This window comes from Triturus cristatus, chromosome 3_2, assembly GCF_964204655.1.
Source record: "Triturus cristatus chromosome 3_2, aTriCri1.1, whole genome shotgun sequence".
NCBI classification, from domain to species: domain Eukaryota; kingdom Metazoa; phylum Chordata; class Amphibia; order Caudata; family Salamandridae; genus Triturus; species Triturus cristatus.
Genome location: NC_140584.1, coordinates 1,159,137,804 through 1,159,156,714, shown reverse-complemented (window position 1 = coordinate 1,159,156,714; position 18,911 = coordinate 1,159,137,804). Strand labels below are relative to the sequence as shown.

Here is an 18,911-nt window from a genome sequence, read left to right as displayed (position 1 = left end):
CCCTGCAAAATTCCATTCAATGCTTCTGTAAAACTGTTTTTGCAAACATTTTCACCCACAAGCAAAGAGGTGCCGGGTTTGGAAAACATTTCCATGGTAAAGGTCTGAAACCTTTGCAAAGCCCTGTGAGCACGCTTTGAATTACCGTCCATATCTGACGTCAAACAGATAGAGTTACCTTCTGAAGGCACCAACACCTACCCCTCCTTTATCCTCAAATTGGGGTGCCACCCCTGACTCCCTAACCTGGCCTGAAGTCGAACATTGAGAAAATAGTACCTAGCTTTTTGCATAACATAGTCAACCCCTAATACATTTTCATTCCGAAGACTGTACATGTGTTACTTGTGTGCCTAATGTATTCATCCCAGAATGCATTTCTCATTCCAAAGAAAAGAAGGCTAAAAAGGCCCTGGGTGTCTGTTAATGCCCTGCGGGCCTTAAAACAATAGAATGTACTTCTGAGTCATTTTTAGGGCCCAAGGATGGTCTAAATGTGTGTAATTAGATTACCGCACACTTAACATATGTGTCTGATTTGACGTAATGAAGTATTATCACATTTGCAATGCCAGCTCAAATCAAGTCAACTTAGCTTTATTTGGTCCACCAGGGCCATAAAGTATACATAAAACACATAAAATATATAATAAATAGCTAAAATCTCGCATTATTGAGTTACAAGATCAAATTCATACCTAAAAAGGAGATTCAAATCGAAAATGAGTCTAAAATAAGAAAAATCATGATTGAGAGACCTCCAGGCGCTCACAGGCAACAGCAGCAGAAGAAGCCGTACATCATCAAAGTGCAAATCAGGAACCAAGTGCAGTGACTGCTTAAATGACCCTCAGCAAATAAAAAGAGCGGCAAAATACAAAGCAGAGCTAGGGACGGACCAGAAGTGGCCGCCCCAGCACTGGTGGTAGGAAAGAGCCCTCCTTCTTAACATCCCCAGAGCACCCACATACTTGGCGAGCGCACCGGCATACAGAGGCCGACAGCCTGGTCTGAAGATGCTCAGAGTGTAGGGTGCCCGCGTGCTCCCAGTTGCTTGCACGTGGGTGATAGGCAGAAGCAGTGAGGGCATACATAGGCAGGGCATGCAAAGAAGACACGAGGGATGGTGTCTTTGGAATGTTTGCACGTTGGACAGTTGGAAGATTCCAAAGCCAACCATTTAGAAGTGATATGTTTCAGCGGCGGTGCTCCCGCTCTGATTTGGAAATAGAACTTCCCGTCCATTGGCACGGTGATATAGTCCCGGAACAGCTCAAGGAAACCAGAAGATTCGAAGTCGAGAAACACTTGTGACAAGGTGGCAGTGGCAGCTTTTCGGACATTGTTGGCCTTTGTGCTAAACCAGAACTGTTGCTTCTGGGATACTTTAGAGGGAAAGTGGTCGTCGGCAGGTGTCTCCAATAAATGGGGTATTCCAAGGGAAAAGAGCATTCTTTAGATGTGCAAAATCCAGGGAGTTTTATTGAAGCCTTCAACCTTGAGAGCATCCTTAAATGCGGAGGCGTGGTGGGCAAACTCAGGAGTGGTCCAGATTCTCCTCCAATCCAGGAGAGGGTGCAACCTAGCGTTGCCCTCAAACCTTTTCACACCCAGGTCCAGAGATAGGGGGTACATAGGGGTGCTGGGACGTAAAAGGATGAGGGATCGCAAACATGTGTTCCCCGATGTAACCAGATCATTGGTGTTAGACAAGCCCCAAAGCTCCGCCCCATAGAGGGCTGCGCCCAGGGCCTTGGGTTCATAGATCTGGAGAGCAGGTGGTATGGACGCGGTAAAAGAAGCTCAATGCTCGTTGATGATTGCGCCCACAATCTGTCCGCGCTTCAGGACGGCCTTGTTAGCGTGGGACTTTCATGACATGCAGAAGAAAGCTGTACGGCCAAGTAAGCAAAGGAATCCACCTTGTCTAGTGCGGCTCCCCTCATGCTAAACTCTCTTTACAAGATTTGTGTCGATTGAAAGACATTTGTGTAGTTTTTGTTGAGTTGATCCCTGAGCCACAAGCGTGACAGACTCGTTGAAACAAGTCAAAAGTTTCTGTAGACCACTCGGTGTCTTGGAGATCAATAAGGTGTTGTCAGACAATAGGAGGATAGGGGTTTAACATTTGCAAGTGAAGGGGCATCAGTGTGGATCTGGGTTAAATAGTGCACAATGTCATTTATGGACAACGAAAACGACGTTGGAGGTAGTACGCAGCCCTGGAGATCTGGAGAACGCCTTTGGAAACCGGAACGCTCTCAGGGGCATATTATCAAGAACGGCGTTAAAAATTATCGCCGGTTTAGCGGCAGAAAACTGCTGCTAAAGCGGCGATAATGGGCTTGATAATATGCCCTTGAGAATTCCAATAAAAGCCCATGTGCTGGTGTGAACCTGGGCTTTTATTGGAATTCTCTGCGGCATATTATCAAGCCCATTATCGCCGCTTTAGCAGCAGCTTTCTGTCGCTAAAACGGTGATAATTTTAACGCCATCCTTGATAATATGCCCCTCAGTCCGCTGGCCTTGAGCTCCCCAGCCGATTCGAGCATAATTGTCCTTGTGTAAACGTATAACAAGGGACCGGATGTCAGGGGGCAATTGCAATGCCATATATATTACTCAGCCATAATATACTTACCTTGGGCCAGCAAAAAGTTGGTGGTCTCTATGCTTAAATAAGAGTCTTAAAACTCATGAAGATTGTATTTTTGCAAGCTCTCTCCCGGGTATTTTGGGGAATAAATACACCTGCAAAAATGCCCATTCCCAACGCAGCTATTTAATTACAGCATTATGTGTGTTGCTTCATATTTAGCACAAAAGTTTAAATAAGGACCTTGGTCTCCAGCTTAATCATCTGGGCTCTCCTGGGCGTGTCCATACACACCACAGTGCAGACGAGATTGTGTCAGGGGTAAGGGTTCCAAGCAGGGGACTGAGGGCAGTGCCACATTGGTGCTGGGTCACCAGACCCATCCAAATGGCCGAGTGCAGAAGAAGGAACAATTTCCTGCTATGCGAAGGGCCAGTGAAGCTGCGCTTCTTTAGGTTTCACCTGCGACAGCGCATGCACTGTCAGAATACGTTATTTTGTTTACTTACTGTGCTGCCACTACAGTGTCTGTGTGAATCACTCTCATTTTCTCGATTTTCCATGGTCAGCGCCTGCTGTCTTCACTTCCCCTTAGTGTGTTTGTCCCTCACCTGGTGCATGACCCAAGTACTGCTTCCTTGCTGAGTGTCTGTCCACAGCTCACACATTCAAAGCTGTTTTTTTCTTTTTTAGTTGCAGTACTCTATAAGAGTGCATGTGTTTGCATGTTGTCTGTTCCCCCGTCCACTCCCTGTTGTTGCTTGCTCCTGCCCCTCACGTTGTTACTTGCCCCATCCATTCTGCCCCCTCTGGCATGATTGCTTGCCTTGTCCCTTCTGCATTGCTGCTTTTCCCGTCATCTTTGTTAGACTCGTCCCTCCTGCCCTCTACTCATGTTGTTGCTCGGTCCATCCCTCATGTACCCTCCTGTATTGTTGCTTGCCCCATTGCTGCTTACCCTGTCCCTCCTCCCCCCAGGTTGTTGCTTGACCCATTCCTCCAGCCGTCTCCCACATTGTTGATTGCCCCATCGTCATTGCTTGGCCCATCCCTCCTGCCTTCCTCTTGCCCTGTTCCTCCCACTCCTCCTGTGTTGTTAATTGCCATGTCATTGTTGTTTGCCCCGTCCCTCCCATACCTTCCCACGTTGTTGCTTTCCCCATTGTTGCTTACCTTGTCCCTCCTCCCCAAGGTTGTTGCTTGACCCATTCCTCCAGCTCTCTCTCCCACATTGTTGATTGCCCCATCGTCATTGCTTGCCCCATCCCTCCTGCCTCCCTCTTGCATTGTTGCTTGCCCTGTCCCTCCCCCCCAGGTTGTTGCTTGACCCATTCCTCCAGCTCTCTCTCCCACATTTTTGCTTGCCCCATCGTCATTGCTTGCCCCATCCCTCCTGCCTCCCTCTTGCATTGTTGCTTGCCCTGTTCCTCCCACTCCTCCTGTGTTGTTACTTGCCATGTCGTCATTGTTTGCCCCATCCCTCCCATACCTTTCCATGTTATTGCTTGCCCCATTGTTGCTTACCCTGTCCCTCCTGCCCCCACATTGTTGCTTAAACCATCGTGTAACACCCCTCCTACATTGTAACTTGCCCTGTTGTCGTTATTTGCCCCGTCCACAGGGCCGGACTGGCCGTAGCGGGCACCAGGCAATCCCCCGGTGCACTGCACGGGTGGGGGCCGGTTTTGGGCCCCTGGGGGCCGTTTTTTGTTACAGGGCCGGTTTTGCAGCATAGCTGCAAAATCGGCCCTGTAACAAAGTCAGCCAAAAACCCACCCTGGCAAAGAGCTCGACAGCACCCCCAACCTCTCCGGGGAAGGGTGGGGGCCGGCCGAGCACTTTGCCAGGGCTGGTTGTGGTTCCCAGTTCGGCCCTCCCCATCCCTCCCCACTTTGTTGCTTGCCCCATCCTCTCCGCCACCCCCTGGGTTGTTTCTAGCACCCTCCCACCCCACCAGAAAAAATAAAAATGCTACGATATGGCCAGAGCTGGCTGCATCATAACGTTTATTTTTCCACCTTTCAGCAATGCTCTACAGCAGCCGCCTTGCTGTAAAATACATTGACAAAGCCAATAAGCTTTCCGTAGGCAAGGTTTCTTGCCTTTGCCAATGCTTGTCTTAAACATCACAAGTTCAGCGCTTTGTGACACGTGTGAAATATAAGAAGAAATGACGGGACTTTGCACATCAGCTGATTTGCACATCAGCTGATTCGTATCTGTGCGTTGTCACGCACCCGTACCTTAAGGCGCCTTGTTCCCGCAGCAGGCCTCTGTTGGCGCACGCTCACTTCCACTGTACGTACGTTTAAAAATATCATCTAAACGTCTCAGACCGCTCACTGTGGTGTCAGAGAAGCAGGCTCCTTTAGCGCTTGCCCATATCTACAGACGTACCTTATACAGGGGGGGAGGGGGCGTTGGGCGGAGTTTGGATTAACCTACATGAGTCAGAAGAAACCAGAAATTTAGGTGCCGATTCCGATCCTGGAAAAATTTCCCCCGTCCGAATTGAATCTGGACTTTTTTCCGTCCGAATCGTACAAGTGGCGTACAAACTGCCAAGTACGATTCGCATGGGAAAAACTCCATACGAATCACATTGGGAAAATTTCCCCACACGTCCTCGGGTCAGAAATTGTGTCCGACACATCTCCGGACAATTTACCGTACGATCGGGAAAAATGAAGTCCGACCGCGCAAGTACGATCACTCCCGTCCTTTCGAATTCACAACTGTATGGAAAAAACACCGTACGGACCGAACTCCCATAGCAACCATGGAGACACGTGCCCGCATACGCGCCGAACACCCCACCGGTGTATGTATGGACCGTCCCCCCAGCCCCCCCTGCGGATGTACGCACCGTCCCCCGAGCCCCCCCGCGGATGTACGGACCGTACCCCCACCCCACCGGTGTATGTACGGTGCATACCCACACCCCCGTATGTACGGTGCGTACCCACACCCCCGTATGTACGGTGCGTACCCACACCCCCGTACTCACACCCCCATATGTACGGTGCGTACCCACACCCCCATATGTACGGTGCGTACCCACACCCCCGTATGTACGGTGCGTACCCACACCCCCGTATGTATGGTGCGTACCCACACCCCCGTATGTACGGTGCGTACCCACACCCCCGTATGTACGGTGCGTACCCACACCCCCGTATGTACGGTGCGTACCCACACCCCCGTATGTATGGTGTACGTGCTGGGGGTACGCACCGTACATACGGGGGTGTGGGTACGCACCGTACATATGGGGGTGTGGGTACGCACCGTACATAGGGGGGTGTGGGTACGGGGGTGTGGGTACGCACCGTACATACGGGGGTGTGGGTACGCACCGTACATACGGGGGTGGGGTGGGGGTACGGTCCGTACATCCGCGGGGGGGGCTGGGGGTACAGTCCGTACCTCCGCAGGGGGGGGGCTGGGGGTACGGTCTGTACATCCGCGGGGGGGCCTGGGGGGACGGTCCGTACATCCACAGGGGGGCCTGGGGGGCCTGGGGGGATGGCGCGTACATACGGGGGGTGGGGGGGTACGGCGCGTACCGGTCCCCCAATTCCGCTCGCATCGCGGCGTACTTTGCTTTCCCGGCACTTTTTGGGTGCCGTAAAAATATTGCCGTCCGGACTGCTGTCGGTTCGAATCGTACTTCCTGGTTCGTGAAACGCAGCCTGAATGCGTCCCGACGTCACGTCGGCGCTGTCCCGGATCACATTGGTATGTAGTTTTTCGTCGGACGGTGTTTTTTACGTATCGTACGGAAATGGTGTTTCCGTGCGAATCGTACTTGCATGTTTGTACGGTTTTTTTCCCGGGTACGAGTCGGACGGAGAAAACGCTCCGACCGACGGTTCGTACCCGGTTTCTCCAGGATCGGAATCGGCACCTTACTTGTTTCCAAAAGATATTGAAGAACTAGTCCTTTCATTAAACCATTCACTCTTAGTGCAGCCACTGTACGGTTTTAGCGCTATATTCATGCTATAGAATGTCCTGCACGAGTCCTTTGTACCACAGACTCCTAATTCACAGCACAGCACCAGACGTGCATCCGTTAGCCCAAGATGACAATGAGTTAAGTGGTGGAGCTGGGACTTGAAGGCACAATTCTTTGCCCAGTGTCTCTTTTTGTAGCTTTTAGTCGCCACCTGTGAGGCTCCCCTTCTCCTCTCTTTCAGGCAGCGCCTTATTCTATATGACGGTTCTTCACAGTGGCAGCCCAGTCCCCATGGAGTAGCCCGGGCCCGGGGGAGGGCGCCCTGTTCTTTGTTGTGTAGACGGTGCAAGTTTCCTCAATCCATGTCAGGAGAAGAGGAACAAGCCCCGTGTGTTCGTCAGGATCGGGGCTACCCCTCCTGCATATTAAAAACACCCACACGGCTCGCGCCCAACCAAGAATCGACATTCCGCCCCTTCATTCACAGGGCGCTCAAAATCCCGCATCAATGTGCCAAGATCTGCACAATGAGCGAGTCTTCGGCTCAAGAGCACAGCTATGAGCCCAGCCCACGGTGCATGAGGCCTCTCCACGCGCACAGAAGAGGCTCAGAGCGCTCTTTGGCAGCGCTGGGCTTTAACTTGATAAAGTTATGTCTCTGAACGACAAGGAGGGGGGATGCTCTGTCCGCTGTCCCCGGCACCCGTGACCCGAGTGTTTCTTCTCGAGGGAGGTGATGCTGGGGGCATTCTCGAGTAGGAAAGGAATCTGCGATGGATGCCAAACTGGGGACCAGGCAAACCAGTGACCAGATAAACAAGAGACCAGGCACCCCAGTGACCAGATAAACAAGGGACCAGGCACCCCAGTGACCAGATAAACAAGGGAGCAGGCACACCAGTGACCTGATAAACAAGGGATCAGGTACACTAGTGACCAGATAAACAAGGGACCAGGCACACCAGTGACCTGATAAACAAGGGATCAGGCACACCAGTGACCATATAAACAAGGGACCAGGCACACCAGTGACCTGATAAACAAGGGATCAGGTACACTAGTGACCAGATAAACAAGGGACCAGGCACACCAGTGACCTGATAAACAAGGGATCAGGCACACCAGTGACCAGATAAACAAGGGACCAGGCACACCAGTGACCTGATAAACAAGGGAGCAGGCACCCCAGTGACCAGATAAACAAGGGACCAGGCACCCCAGTGACCAGATAAACAAGAGACCAGGCACACCAGTGACCTGATAAACAAGGGTCCAGGCAAACCAGTGACCAGATAAACAAGGGACCTGGCACCCCAGTGACCAAATAAACAAGGGACCAGGCACACCAGTGACCTGATAAACAAGGGATCAGGCACACCAGTGACCAGATAAACAAGGGACCAGGCACACCAGTGACCTGATAAACAAGGGAGCAGGCACCCCAGTGACCAGATAAACAAGGGACCAGGCACCCCAGTGACCTGATAAACAAGGGACCAGGCACACCAGTGACCTGATAAACAAGGGACCAGGCACACCAGTGACCTGATAAACAAGGGACCAGACAAACACGTGACCAGATAAACAAGGGACCAGGCACACCAGTGACCAGATAAACAAGGGACCAGGCACCCCAGTGACCAGATAAACAAGGGACCAGGCATACCAGTGACCAGATAAACAAGGGAGCAGGCACCCCAGTGACCAGATAAACAAGGGACAAGACAAACACGTGACCAGATAAACAAGGGAGCAGGCACACCAGTGATCTGATAAACAAGGGAGCAGGCACACCAGTGACCAGATAAACAAGGGAGCAGGCACCCCAGTGACCAGATAAACAAGGGACCTGACACCCCAGTGACCAGATAAACAATGGACCAGGAACCCTAGTGACCAGATAAACAAGGGACCAGGCAAACCTGTGACCAGATGAACAAGGGTCCAGGCAAACCAGTGACCAGATAAACAAGGGACAAGACAAACACTTGACCAGATAAACAAGGGAGAAGGCAAACCAGTGACCTGATAAACAAGGGACCAGGCACACCAGTGACCAAATAAACAAGGGAGCAGGCACACCAGTGACCAGATAAACAAGGGACCAGGCACACCAGTGACCAGATAAACAAGGGACCAGGCCCCCCAGTGACGTTATAAACAAGGGACCAGGTACCCCAGTGACCAGATAAACAAGGGACCAGGCAAACCAGTGACCAGATAAACAAGGGACCAGGCACCCCAGTGACTAGATAAACAAGGGACCAGGCACCCCAGTGACCAGATAAACAAAGGACCAGGAACCCCAGTGACCAGATAAACAAGGGACCAGGCAAACCAGTGACCAGATAAACAAGGGACCTGGCACCCCAGTGACCAGATAAACAAGGGACCAGGCAAACCAGTGACTAGATAAACAAGGGACCAGGCACCCCAGTGACCAGATAAACAAGGGACCAGGCAAACCAGTGACCAGATAAACAAGGGTCCAGGCAAACCAGTGACCAGATGAAGAATCCTTTAAGATAATGGCACCTTACTGCTTTGGAGCTCTGAACTATCCTATCCATGGGGTACCAGAAAGATCCACCTGCAACAGGAAGAACGTGATTTATTGAGCATGGAAGGGAAGGAGATGAACAAAGCCCTGAAGGCAAGATATGCTTCACTAGGATGGGGCTTAGAGCAGGTCCGTCATGCCGAACCGTGATTTCCACCCAGAGAATGAAAAGACAGTAGCTGACCACTTCAGCCAGATGTTAGGTATCCTCACCAAAAGTTATTCACAGGGAAGGAGTTTGGGCGAGCAGTCGACATTCAACTTTGAAGATGAAGACAATATGTTTAGTGTGGGACAAGCCCAGAGTAGCCTTATATTGTAAAACCATTTGTTGCACCCAGGATGAGCGAGGTAGGACATTGTCCTACTGAGAAACCTCTCCATCGTACACAGAGAAGTGGAATTGTGGCTTTCTTTATAATCAACTACAAAGGGTTGTCGAAGGCGGGAGATCAGACATTCCCCTGGATCGCCTTAAACTCCCTTCTTTTCCTTATAGAGATCGAGATAACCGTTAAATGCTGAGACTCCGGCAGATGAAGGAGCCACAGGTGTAATCGAAGATGGAAGGAGAAAGGTGATGGAGAACGAATGCCTCTCGACCAAAGGGTCAGAGTCACTGAACAAGTGAACATTGCCACAGCCTGATGAAGGTAGCTCAGAAGTGGATGTTTGAGGTCTAAGAACCCCTGTCTTTCTTCTGTCCTCCGCAGTTACTGCATGGTACCAGATTACTCCTAACAATAGAATCGCCTCGCCGCACATTCACCTGTGCATTGTTACTCAACTCGCTGTCAGCGATAAGCTTTAAAATAAAGGTGTGAGTCCTGCGGGATTGGTCAAGGCGGCCGGATAGGGAGGGCTTCCACTCCTGACACTGGCCCAGGAGGCTGGGGGATCCGAGTCATAAGTAGGGCTGTTAGAGACCCCTCTGACCTTCATCTGACCCCCACAGGGTCTTGGCTGCTCCTCTGCTCCTTCCCGATTGTTACCAAAATGGTGGAGAACTGTCCTTTCAGCAGTTGGCCAGCATACTCTGCGGAGGCTACTAGATGAGTGGCAGGAATTTGCCCCATAAGCGCCTCCAGAAAATTGGAATACTGGGGAGTTATAGTTCTGTGCGTGGTGCAGCTGGCCCCAGAGCTGAAGGCGCCGCCCTTTACCACGAGTTATAAAGAGCGCAAGAGGACATTCCGAGGAAGACAACCAGAACCATATCTAGACCATGTCCAGGCGGACTGCTCAAGAGCGCTCCGAGGACCGTCTCATCAGTTGTGCCATGAAGTCCCTCCACCCCATCATCCACTCACTCATCCATCCCTCGCCAATTAACCATTTCTTGTATTTATAAACGCTCACGCGTGATATACCTTCTGACAAAGGTGACCTTTTATTTCCCAAAGTTGTCACCTGAAACTTCACTCTAGTGTTGTGTTTAGTGTTTGCATAAGCCATTCCCCCGGTAGAGAAACTGAAGCCCATTGAAACTGAAATGACGCAACAAAATGAACACACCAGTGAAATAGACTCAACATCGAGATGTAACAAATGAGCTGTGAACATAAACGAAGCATTGTGTGGCAAATATTTCACAGTGACCTCTCCTGCTGCCTCACTCTGGGTGGATGGGAGAGAACTGTACTTTTTAATGTGACTTTAACAGAAATTACATTTCTAATGTGTTTCCATAAAGATAAATAAACTTAAAGGACTGAAACAGAAACACTGTCATATGCAGGAAATGTGTCATTTCATATATATGAAGCACCAAGCCCTCTAGCTCTTTAACATATGGTGCATACCTGACAGGAATTACATTCTATAGGCATCTTGGCATTGCTCATAGTAAGATGAGTCAGAGGGGTCAATTTCCCAGGTGTACACCTTCCAGGTAATACACCTGTTTTTGTTTTGTAGGTTCTGCAATGTGACACAGAAGGAGTCCCACACTCTTTGGTGTAGAGGGGCTCAGTTTTGTTTTCTGTCTTCGCAGGGTTCTGGGGATCACCATGCTGGTTCACAAAGGTTGGGAAGTGTTATGCCTTCGAGCATTTACCTAAAAAGCGTGACTTTAGTGGGATTTATATCTCACACGGTAAATCTTCAGACATAAATTCTGGACACATTTGCTATGTGCATACGCGAGGTGCAAAAGGTGACCTTGCAGAGAGATATTTTGCGGAGACAAAGTTTGCACATATTTCCTATTATGCTAAGTGTCATCAGAATGAAAATGAAGCGTGCAGAAAATAATTTTGCAAGGTGCAGAATATTTTTACTTGGACAAAGGTGAAGTTAAACCTGAAATGTCCCAAACTTCATAAAAGGAGGAAATCGGCAACACTGCAAAACTTAACAAGTGAAAGAAGTCTTTGCACCACCTTGCTATGGTAATGGAACTCTGAGGCGGCCTGCAATATCCTTTAAAAAAAACATAAACTTTATTGCATATTGTTATATTAAACAGACAATATTACAGGTGAATGATGTCCATCATGGAAGCTTAACTTGCAATATCGTTATAAAATATGGTAGGGAATATTTTACTCCTTATAATACATGACCGGACCTTCAGCCTTCCCAGGAGTCACTTAAATCCTTGGCGTCTTTATTTTCTATGTTCAATGGCAGTAAGAATAATACAAGTGGAACTATACTTTGAAATTTAACACATAAAAGCAGACGCTAGGCATGTTCTATCGCGTTTCGCAAATGACCTGCTCCTGTATCTATGGAACGCCAATACCAGAGTCCCATGGAACACAGAGATCCTCACCTCTGTGGGGAGTGTCTTGGGGCTGCGAACGAACGGGAATAAATCCTGTACCTTCCAATGACCCCCGAATCCAAGAGCCCTCTGTGGCGCAAGCCTCAATGCAGTGTTGAGTGGACCCATGAATTTCTCCAGTATTTGGGGCTCAAGGTGTCTCCATCTTGTGTAGATATGAGGGAAGGAACCCTGGCAGAGGCACCGCGAGCCCTACAAAGCAGCGTGGGGTCCTGTGCTACCTATTATGGCTAGAAGTGCTATAATAGGTCGTTTTTTAGTGCACTTACCTGCATGGATGCCGCAGAGCTGGTTCAGGGAAGTAAACACTCTGACGTGTGACCTGATCCCAGACGAGGCAGACATCTGGGCTCACTGGAAGGGCTGAGATGCCCGATGGGCAGAGGAGGCCTGGGAGCTCTGGACTTTGAATCGTACTTCTTGTCTGACCAGATACGGTAGCTGGCAAGGTGTCCATGTGGATGCCATACAGCAGAGCTGCAGGAGGTGGGAGACCCATGTGGCAGGGATGCCCTCGTGGCAATGATATTGGGAGTGCAGCTAAGGGCAGTCCATGGCACTGGACTGCTTAGCCTAGTACTCCGCTGTTAGAACACAGTGATCCGAAGAATACGATATTGCGTGCTGCATGGGCTCGTTGGTATACCCACGCCCGGTGGAGGCTTTCTTTATGGAATGCAGGGTACCGGAGTGGAAGGCTGCGGGTCTTGAAACCGTGGGAGTCTGCTACGTTGACGGCAGGGGGCATGGCCTTGATGGAGGTGAGGGCCTAGCGCCAACCGAATTGATGTATACTACACTGCTACGGTCAATGCACCACATCTGGACTGTGGGCACAGCTGAGGCCTTCACACACGACCTGTTTCACACTTGGCTGACTTTTGGCAGTGGCCACAGACTTGTGTCTTGGATCTACCAGACCACCTCATCCATGACCACAGGCAACATACCTGCGCTACAAAACTGACGTGAAACCGACCTGGGCAGACTGTTCAGGGGAAAGGAATGAGAGCAAGCCATGGAAAGGGTGGACAAAGTGTCACGAAACACATGATACAAGTGCTTACACTGCACCTACCTCACAGCCGCACAGGCTGAAGATCATGTTGCAGTTGGACGCTTTCTGCTGTCCTCGCTGGGCTCAGACGGATGCAGACTTCATCCACATGGTATGGGGTTGCCCTATAGTGATGAGATTCTGGACCAGGGTGGTCCGAGACCTAGAATGCACCCTAAATAGAAGTTACATACACACTCCTGGGCATCTACACTAGATGGTAGTAACGCAGTCACTGAGTCGTGCATCCTCTGAAGCAGACAGGGCGCTGCAGGCGAGAGGGCAATTCTTAATGACCCTTATGCTGTAATGTATGGGCTGACAAAGTAATCTGATACAATCACATGTAGTGGAATAGGAAGGTTCTTGTATGTAAGACATGTGCAGGTACCATTTGTGTAAATGGTTAATGCTTTGTTCTCTGATGCAGTGCGCATGAACACGCGTATCCCAACATTCCGTACTCCAACACACTACTGTTTATTACGTTTGTTAACCGAAAATGCAATACAAACATCGTTAAAACACACACACACACACACACACACGAGAGAAGTTAGTATTTTTTGCTAAAAGATATTAAAATCATCTTAATGTAAGTCAGGCTATCCCTGCTGCGGCGGAGATTGTGTAGAAACAGGCAGAGATTCTATCTTTCCTGCAGTGGCCTACAGCGAAGAAAGACATAAACCTTTAGCAATAAATCATTATTTTCAGTTGATCAATTTATCTTTCTCGAACAAGATATGAAAAGAAGTAAAATCCAGTCCTGGTTTTCCTTCTTTATACTGCAGCTGTAATTGTAGTCCCTGACCCGCCTTCCACCCTGGCTGCTGGCTCGGAAGCAGGTATTGTGATATCAGAACTCAACTGTAATAACGTATTACAGTTGAGAAGCTACATCATGTATTTCTGACTCGAGATGTCACAAGTCGTCTGTAATAAGGAAATAGGAGATGGGCTTTTATGAAGGGATTGCAGTCTCCCAGGTGTTATAAATCCTTATTACCAGCTCCTTGTCACGCTGCTGGTGTATGCCGGCCAGCCAGAGCTGTGGTAGACAGTTTAGGTAACAACAAACGAGAAACTCCTCTAAACGTCTGGACGGGAGTTCCGTTTGGGATCGGGTAATCGTGGACCGGAGGTGAGCTTTGAGGGTTTTTTGACAAACATTTGTATCTTAAGTGAAAAATGCTAACTCCTTTTTGTGAGACTCCTTTGAAATGTATGGGGCCATTGAAAGTGGCCAAAAGGGAGGCAGAGACTTGCGCCCCACGAATGAGATTGGAGGTGTCTGGGAAGTCGGTCTGTCTGTCTTTTAATTCCCCCATAATGCTGTATAATTGACTAATATATCTTTCTCCAGTGCCACGAGGTATTTTCAACGAGATCCAGCTGGGAAGAGGGGAGCCCTCCCGTGAGCCCCCGCCCACAGAAGCCCCCGAACACCTCCAACATCCAATTCGCACGGCTGCTCTCACTTCCCGCGCTTTTCTGTACAATTGCACATTCATCCTGATGAGGTTAACTTCAAAGGAGCGGTGTTTTTTTCCAGGGTGAGGGTGGTTGTGCTGGCAGGAAGGGATGTAAAATGGGGGGCGTGCCCGCTGAGCCCCCGGCTGTTGGCAGGGTTTCTTGGGGCCCTTCGCAGTGAGTGAATGCAGGCGCCTCGCTGTGATGGAGAGCGGCCTTCTGTAACCTAGTGAGGTTCACTCCTTTCAGTCTCTCGACCGAAAGAAAGAGGATTGCCTGCCTTCTCTGGCTGCTCCCTTCATACAATTATAAACTCTCTCTTCTTTACACAGCCTTTGAGAAACGCACGTCTCACTGGTTATCCAGTATTCTGCGCCACAAGACGTGCTCTGAGTACAGGCTCCGTCTACTGCATGGGCTGTGTAACTTTAGGAGTTGTGAGGCGTCCATCTTGCCAACAGAACTCTATGGTCCTTGGCTCGCTTAAGATGGCGCCGAATTATGCTGCAGAGAACAAACTTCTCATATTGAACGACAAAGGCAATGCACTCTGCTTACAATACGTAGGTGTCTTTGGGCTGTCAGGATGGTGGGTGCAGCACACAGGGTACCCAGCTGGCACAGAACTGGTGGATATTGTCTGCGACCCAAGGAGACGTGCAGGAGCACCAGACAAGGCTGCGGGTTGGTCCAGCACTCTTATACCATTGAAGGGTCTTTTCATGGAGGAAGCAACCTTCTTCCTGACCAGATATAATCAATGAAGCGTACAACCAAGCAGCCTGCAGCAGGTGCTACCAGGACTGCTGGGAGAAAGGGTTGGTTGAGCAGCACGGTCATCGTCCAATGAGCACAGGTGACTGAGCTACAAAGCCTTTCACCCCAGATCTGCTGTATATGACAGATTCCCTGTGGATCCAGCCCTCCTTAAGAACCAAGGTTTGAAAGGTGCACTAACCATCATCTTCGTTGCTGTTTGATATGAATGCAAGACAACTGCACACACTTCTTCTTAAAACTCTTATTGTTATTAGTAGTAGTAGTAGCATCAGTAGTAGCATCAGTAGTAGCATCAGTAGTGGTAGTAGTAGTGGTAGTAGTAGTAGTCGTAGTACCAGTTGTAGTAGTAGTGGTATTATTGTTCTACAAAGAGAGATGCGGGTTCAGGGATAGCTTTGATTGTGGTCAGGGGGTGGAGGATGCGAGTGGTGGTTTAGTGTTTGCCAGAGTACGAGCAGACTTGCCGTTGACCTGACACTACAATCTTGCCCATTGTCAAAGTCCAGTTTTTATTCAGCAAAACAAGTGAAAAAACCTCTCCATGATCCTTCATTTAATGAGCTGGAAAAGACACCAGCAAAAAGTCAAACTACAATAATGTTCTCATTCAAGCTCTATTTTTGCATGCCCCTCCCCCACAAGGATGATGAAGAAATGTTCACATTTCTGAAAAGGTGAGAAGCTTGATCTCCAGAAATTGGAGGAATGGGAAGTCTCCCAATTTCACACACCTCAATCCTTCACCCGTCTTGTGCCAGCGTCCTCGCTGTGCAGGGTGTGACGTTTGCTCTCTGGTGGAGATGCTGATTCAGAGAGGACAAATGGCCAGGAACATCTTCAGCAATGACGCGACTGCCAAGGGGACGTTTTCATTGGTTTGTGGAGTGAGTGTGTGTTTGCAGCTCTGAGAGTTTTCCACTTGGTCAGAACTAATTTTATGGCAGCCTGAGTCACGCAGCAGTGTCTGGTGGAAACTCTGAGGAACACTAAGGCAAGCAGTATTCTTACAATTAGTTTGGTGTTTTTTGCACCATAGGCATCCATGGATTTAACAAAAAATGGCTTGCTGTGCCTACACCGCTCTTCACACCTGAAATGCAAGGCGTTCTCTACCCTGTGTTGTTCGTGCATGCACAGATGCAGTCTGTTCTAGTTCCGGCAATTACTTTTCACATTCTGTTTCAAATGCTTTTGGACAACTTTGACCAGCCCCACTGCTGCATATTCTCCATTGAGAAGAGGAATGTTTGTACCTTTATCATGGCATAGGGTTACAGTTCATTGGCATTCATTGGGAGAGGGTGAGGGGCTGCTGAGAAGGTGCCCCTCTACTCATTAGCTCACTTGTAGAATGAATGCGTGAGCCAGGAGTAGACGCTTCGAATGATAGGTGCCTTTGCCTCAGAAGCTGACTACATGGAAGGCCTTTTCCCAGAATGCCCCTTATTTCAGGATATGTGAGGTTCAGTTTAAGCAGGATGCTAACCCGGCTATATCCCGTGCTCCCTCGAAGCTGATCCTATACCTAGCTCAGCCTCTTGCACCTGTTTTTTGCCCCGCCCAGCAAGATACTCATGGTTTGGCGGGAGATCGACATGTAAAAAAGGTATCACATGTAGCAACTTTATCCCACTACCTCTTCACATTGTAGTCAAATTTCTAGACACACCTTTCTTTTTCAACAAGTGTACCATCTACTCTGACGCTTTTCAGTGCTGGTCACCTTAGTGAGTGCTTCTCCCTGTTGTATCTCCACTCCATGTCACACATACCCGTACCATAGAAAGTTCGAGCTCTGTGTAAAAAGCACAATGAATAAATACTACTGCCCTCCTTTCTTTATTGACTATTTATTGAGCTACCTTTAGAAATGTCCCTCCCACACTTCCCCACCCTTCTTTTGACTGTAAACCTTTTGCTTTTTTCCCCTTTCTTACCAGGAGTGCAGGCTCGCGACAAGACCCCAGATGAGCTAGGTGGACCAACCCGAAGACGCACCACCAGCGAAGGCCAGTATGAAAATAACACACCACATTCTGGAAGCGTACGGAGCCCAACAAATGTCCGGTCTCCTGTAAGATGTGTCTCACCCGAGGTTTTCAACACCATCGCTGCCAACCCAGGAGGGAGGCCGAGAGAGGTGACCCCAATATTTCTGCACGTTGAGTTAGAACATACAGAAAAAAAGTAGATGTGAATGATGAATGCAACGTGAATGGTTTTGGAGCAGTGTTGAGGGACTCCTCTCTGTTGGTAGTAATTTTATTTTAGATTACAAACAGATTTGAAGGGTTGTGCTTAAACCATATACACCTTCCTCCATTAAACACATTTTACTAAAAAAATCAGCTCATTCTCAGTAACACCATGATGTATTTGAGAGAGGGGTGCAGGAAGCCTTCCAGAGGAGGAATGAAGTGAAAACAAGTTGCCCCCCTCTTGAGATTATAATATCAGCCAGTCTTTGCTTCACTCAGTTTAAATATATACGTTGTGCTGATTACACACCCACACGTCTATGGAGCACGCATTATTGGATCTCCCCCAAATGCCTATGATGCTCTCATCAAGTGGTAGATTTCTGCCATGTGTTGCAGGAGTGTCAAGTGATCAACAAGTACTGGGGAGATATCACCTACATTTGCTCCACAGTAATAGGATTTCAAATTGATCCTAATCTCAAAGCGACCCCTCCTGGTTTAGTCGACCTCTCTTGAGGGACCATACTGCTGATCAACTCCTGTTTTAGCCTACCCCAATTTGACCAACCACTGTTGAGTATTAACCAAACCAATGGTGAGTGAATGGTTGAGTGACATCCTCTGATGTTCCTTACTAGAACCTCTGATATGCCAGAGAAGGGGCTGTCCCTCATAGCTTTGGGGCAAGTAGTGGGATGACTTTGATATTTCAGTTCTGCTTGTTGACACACACTAGCCTTCAAGGCCGGATGGTCTCATCGTCTGTCTGTTTTTAGACTGCCTCTACTAGAAGCCTCTAGAGGTATCTCATGACTGGTTCTATGGCTCTTCATGTGGATCTGTCTTGAATACATTTCTTTTACGATATTCTGTGAAATTATAAATAGGGGGATTACGAACATGGTTATCACTAACCCAGCGCGTCATTGTTCATCCTACAGCCTCACCTTCACAGCTACAAGGAATCCTTCGAAGAAATGGAAGCCATGTCGCCGACCAGCCCGACCTCCACCGGTGGTGGTGAGATATCCCCCCCGATCCCTGCCTTCCCTATCTCACCACAAACCCCTTACCTGAACCTGAGTAAGTTCCGCCGCTGCGGGAGGAGGAGGTCTCATCAGAGCGGGGGAGGGGGAAGCAGGCAGCTAATCCCACATGATGTCATTGTGGGAGGATGGGAAGGGAAGCGCAGACCACCCAAACTACTCCCAATCCTCCTCTTCAGTACTTCCTGAGATATTCACAATAGTTGTCACTGAGATCTGAATCTATCGCTCACAGACATGTCATGTTGTGTCATTACCACCCGCATTCACAATTTATAATGTTAAGAGACAACCACCATTGTTTGTTTCATTCTAGATCCCCATTGAAACCCATTGTTCAGATAGTGGGTGGCAGGGCGTAAAATATTGAGGTTCATCCATACCCATCCAAAGAGGTCGCCAGTGACAGCTATGACGTCTCTATGTGCCTGCATATCAAAGGATGTACT

The 18,911-nt window shown here is 49.0% G+C and overlaps 1 protein-coding gene across 19 annotated transcripts in view; it reads left to right on the top strand.

Moving 5' to 3' along the window:
• Window positions 1–18,911, top strand: part of TNS1 (tensin 1) — a 1,878,049-nt gene that overhangs the window by 1,779,070 nt on the left and 80,068 nt on the right. For 12 of the 19 annotated variants that reach the window (XM_085649989.1, XM_085649994.1, XM_085649988.1 and 9 more), the window contains 2 exons: window positions 17,156–17,355; window positions 18,358–18,499. In XM_085649989.1, coding sequence (XP_085506115.1) covers window positions 17,156–17,355; window positions 18,358–18,499 — 342 coding nt within the window. The remainder of the gene's footprint in view (window positions 1–17,155; window positions 17,356–18,357; window positions 18,500–18,911) is intronic. The other 7 variants (XM_085649997.1, XM_085649992.1, XM_085649991.1 and 4 more) reach the window with 1 other exon arrangement.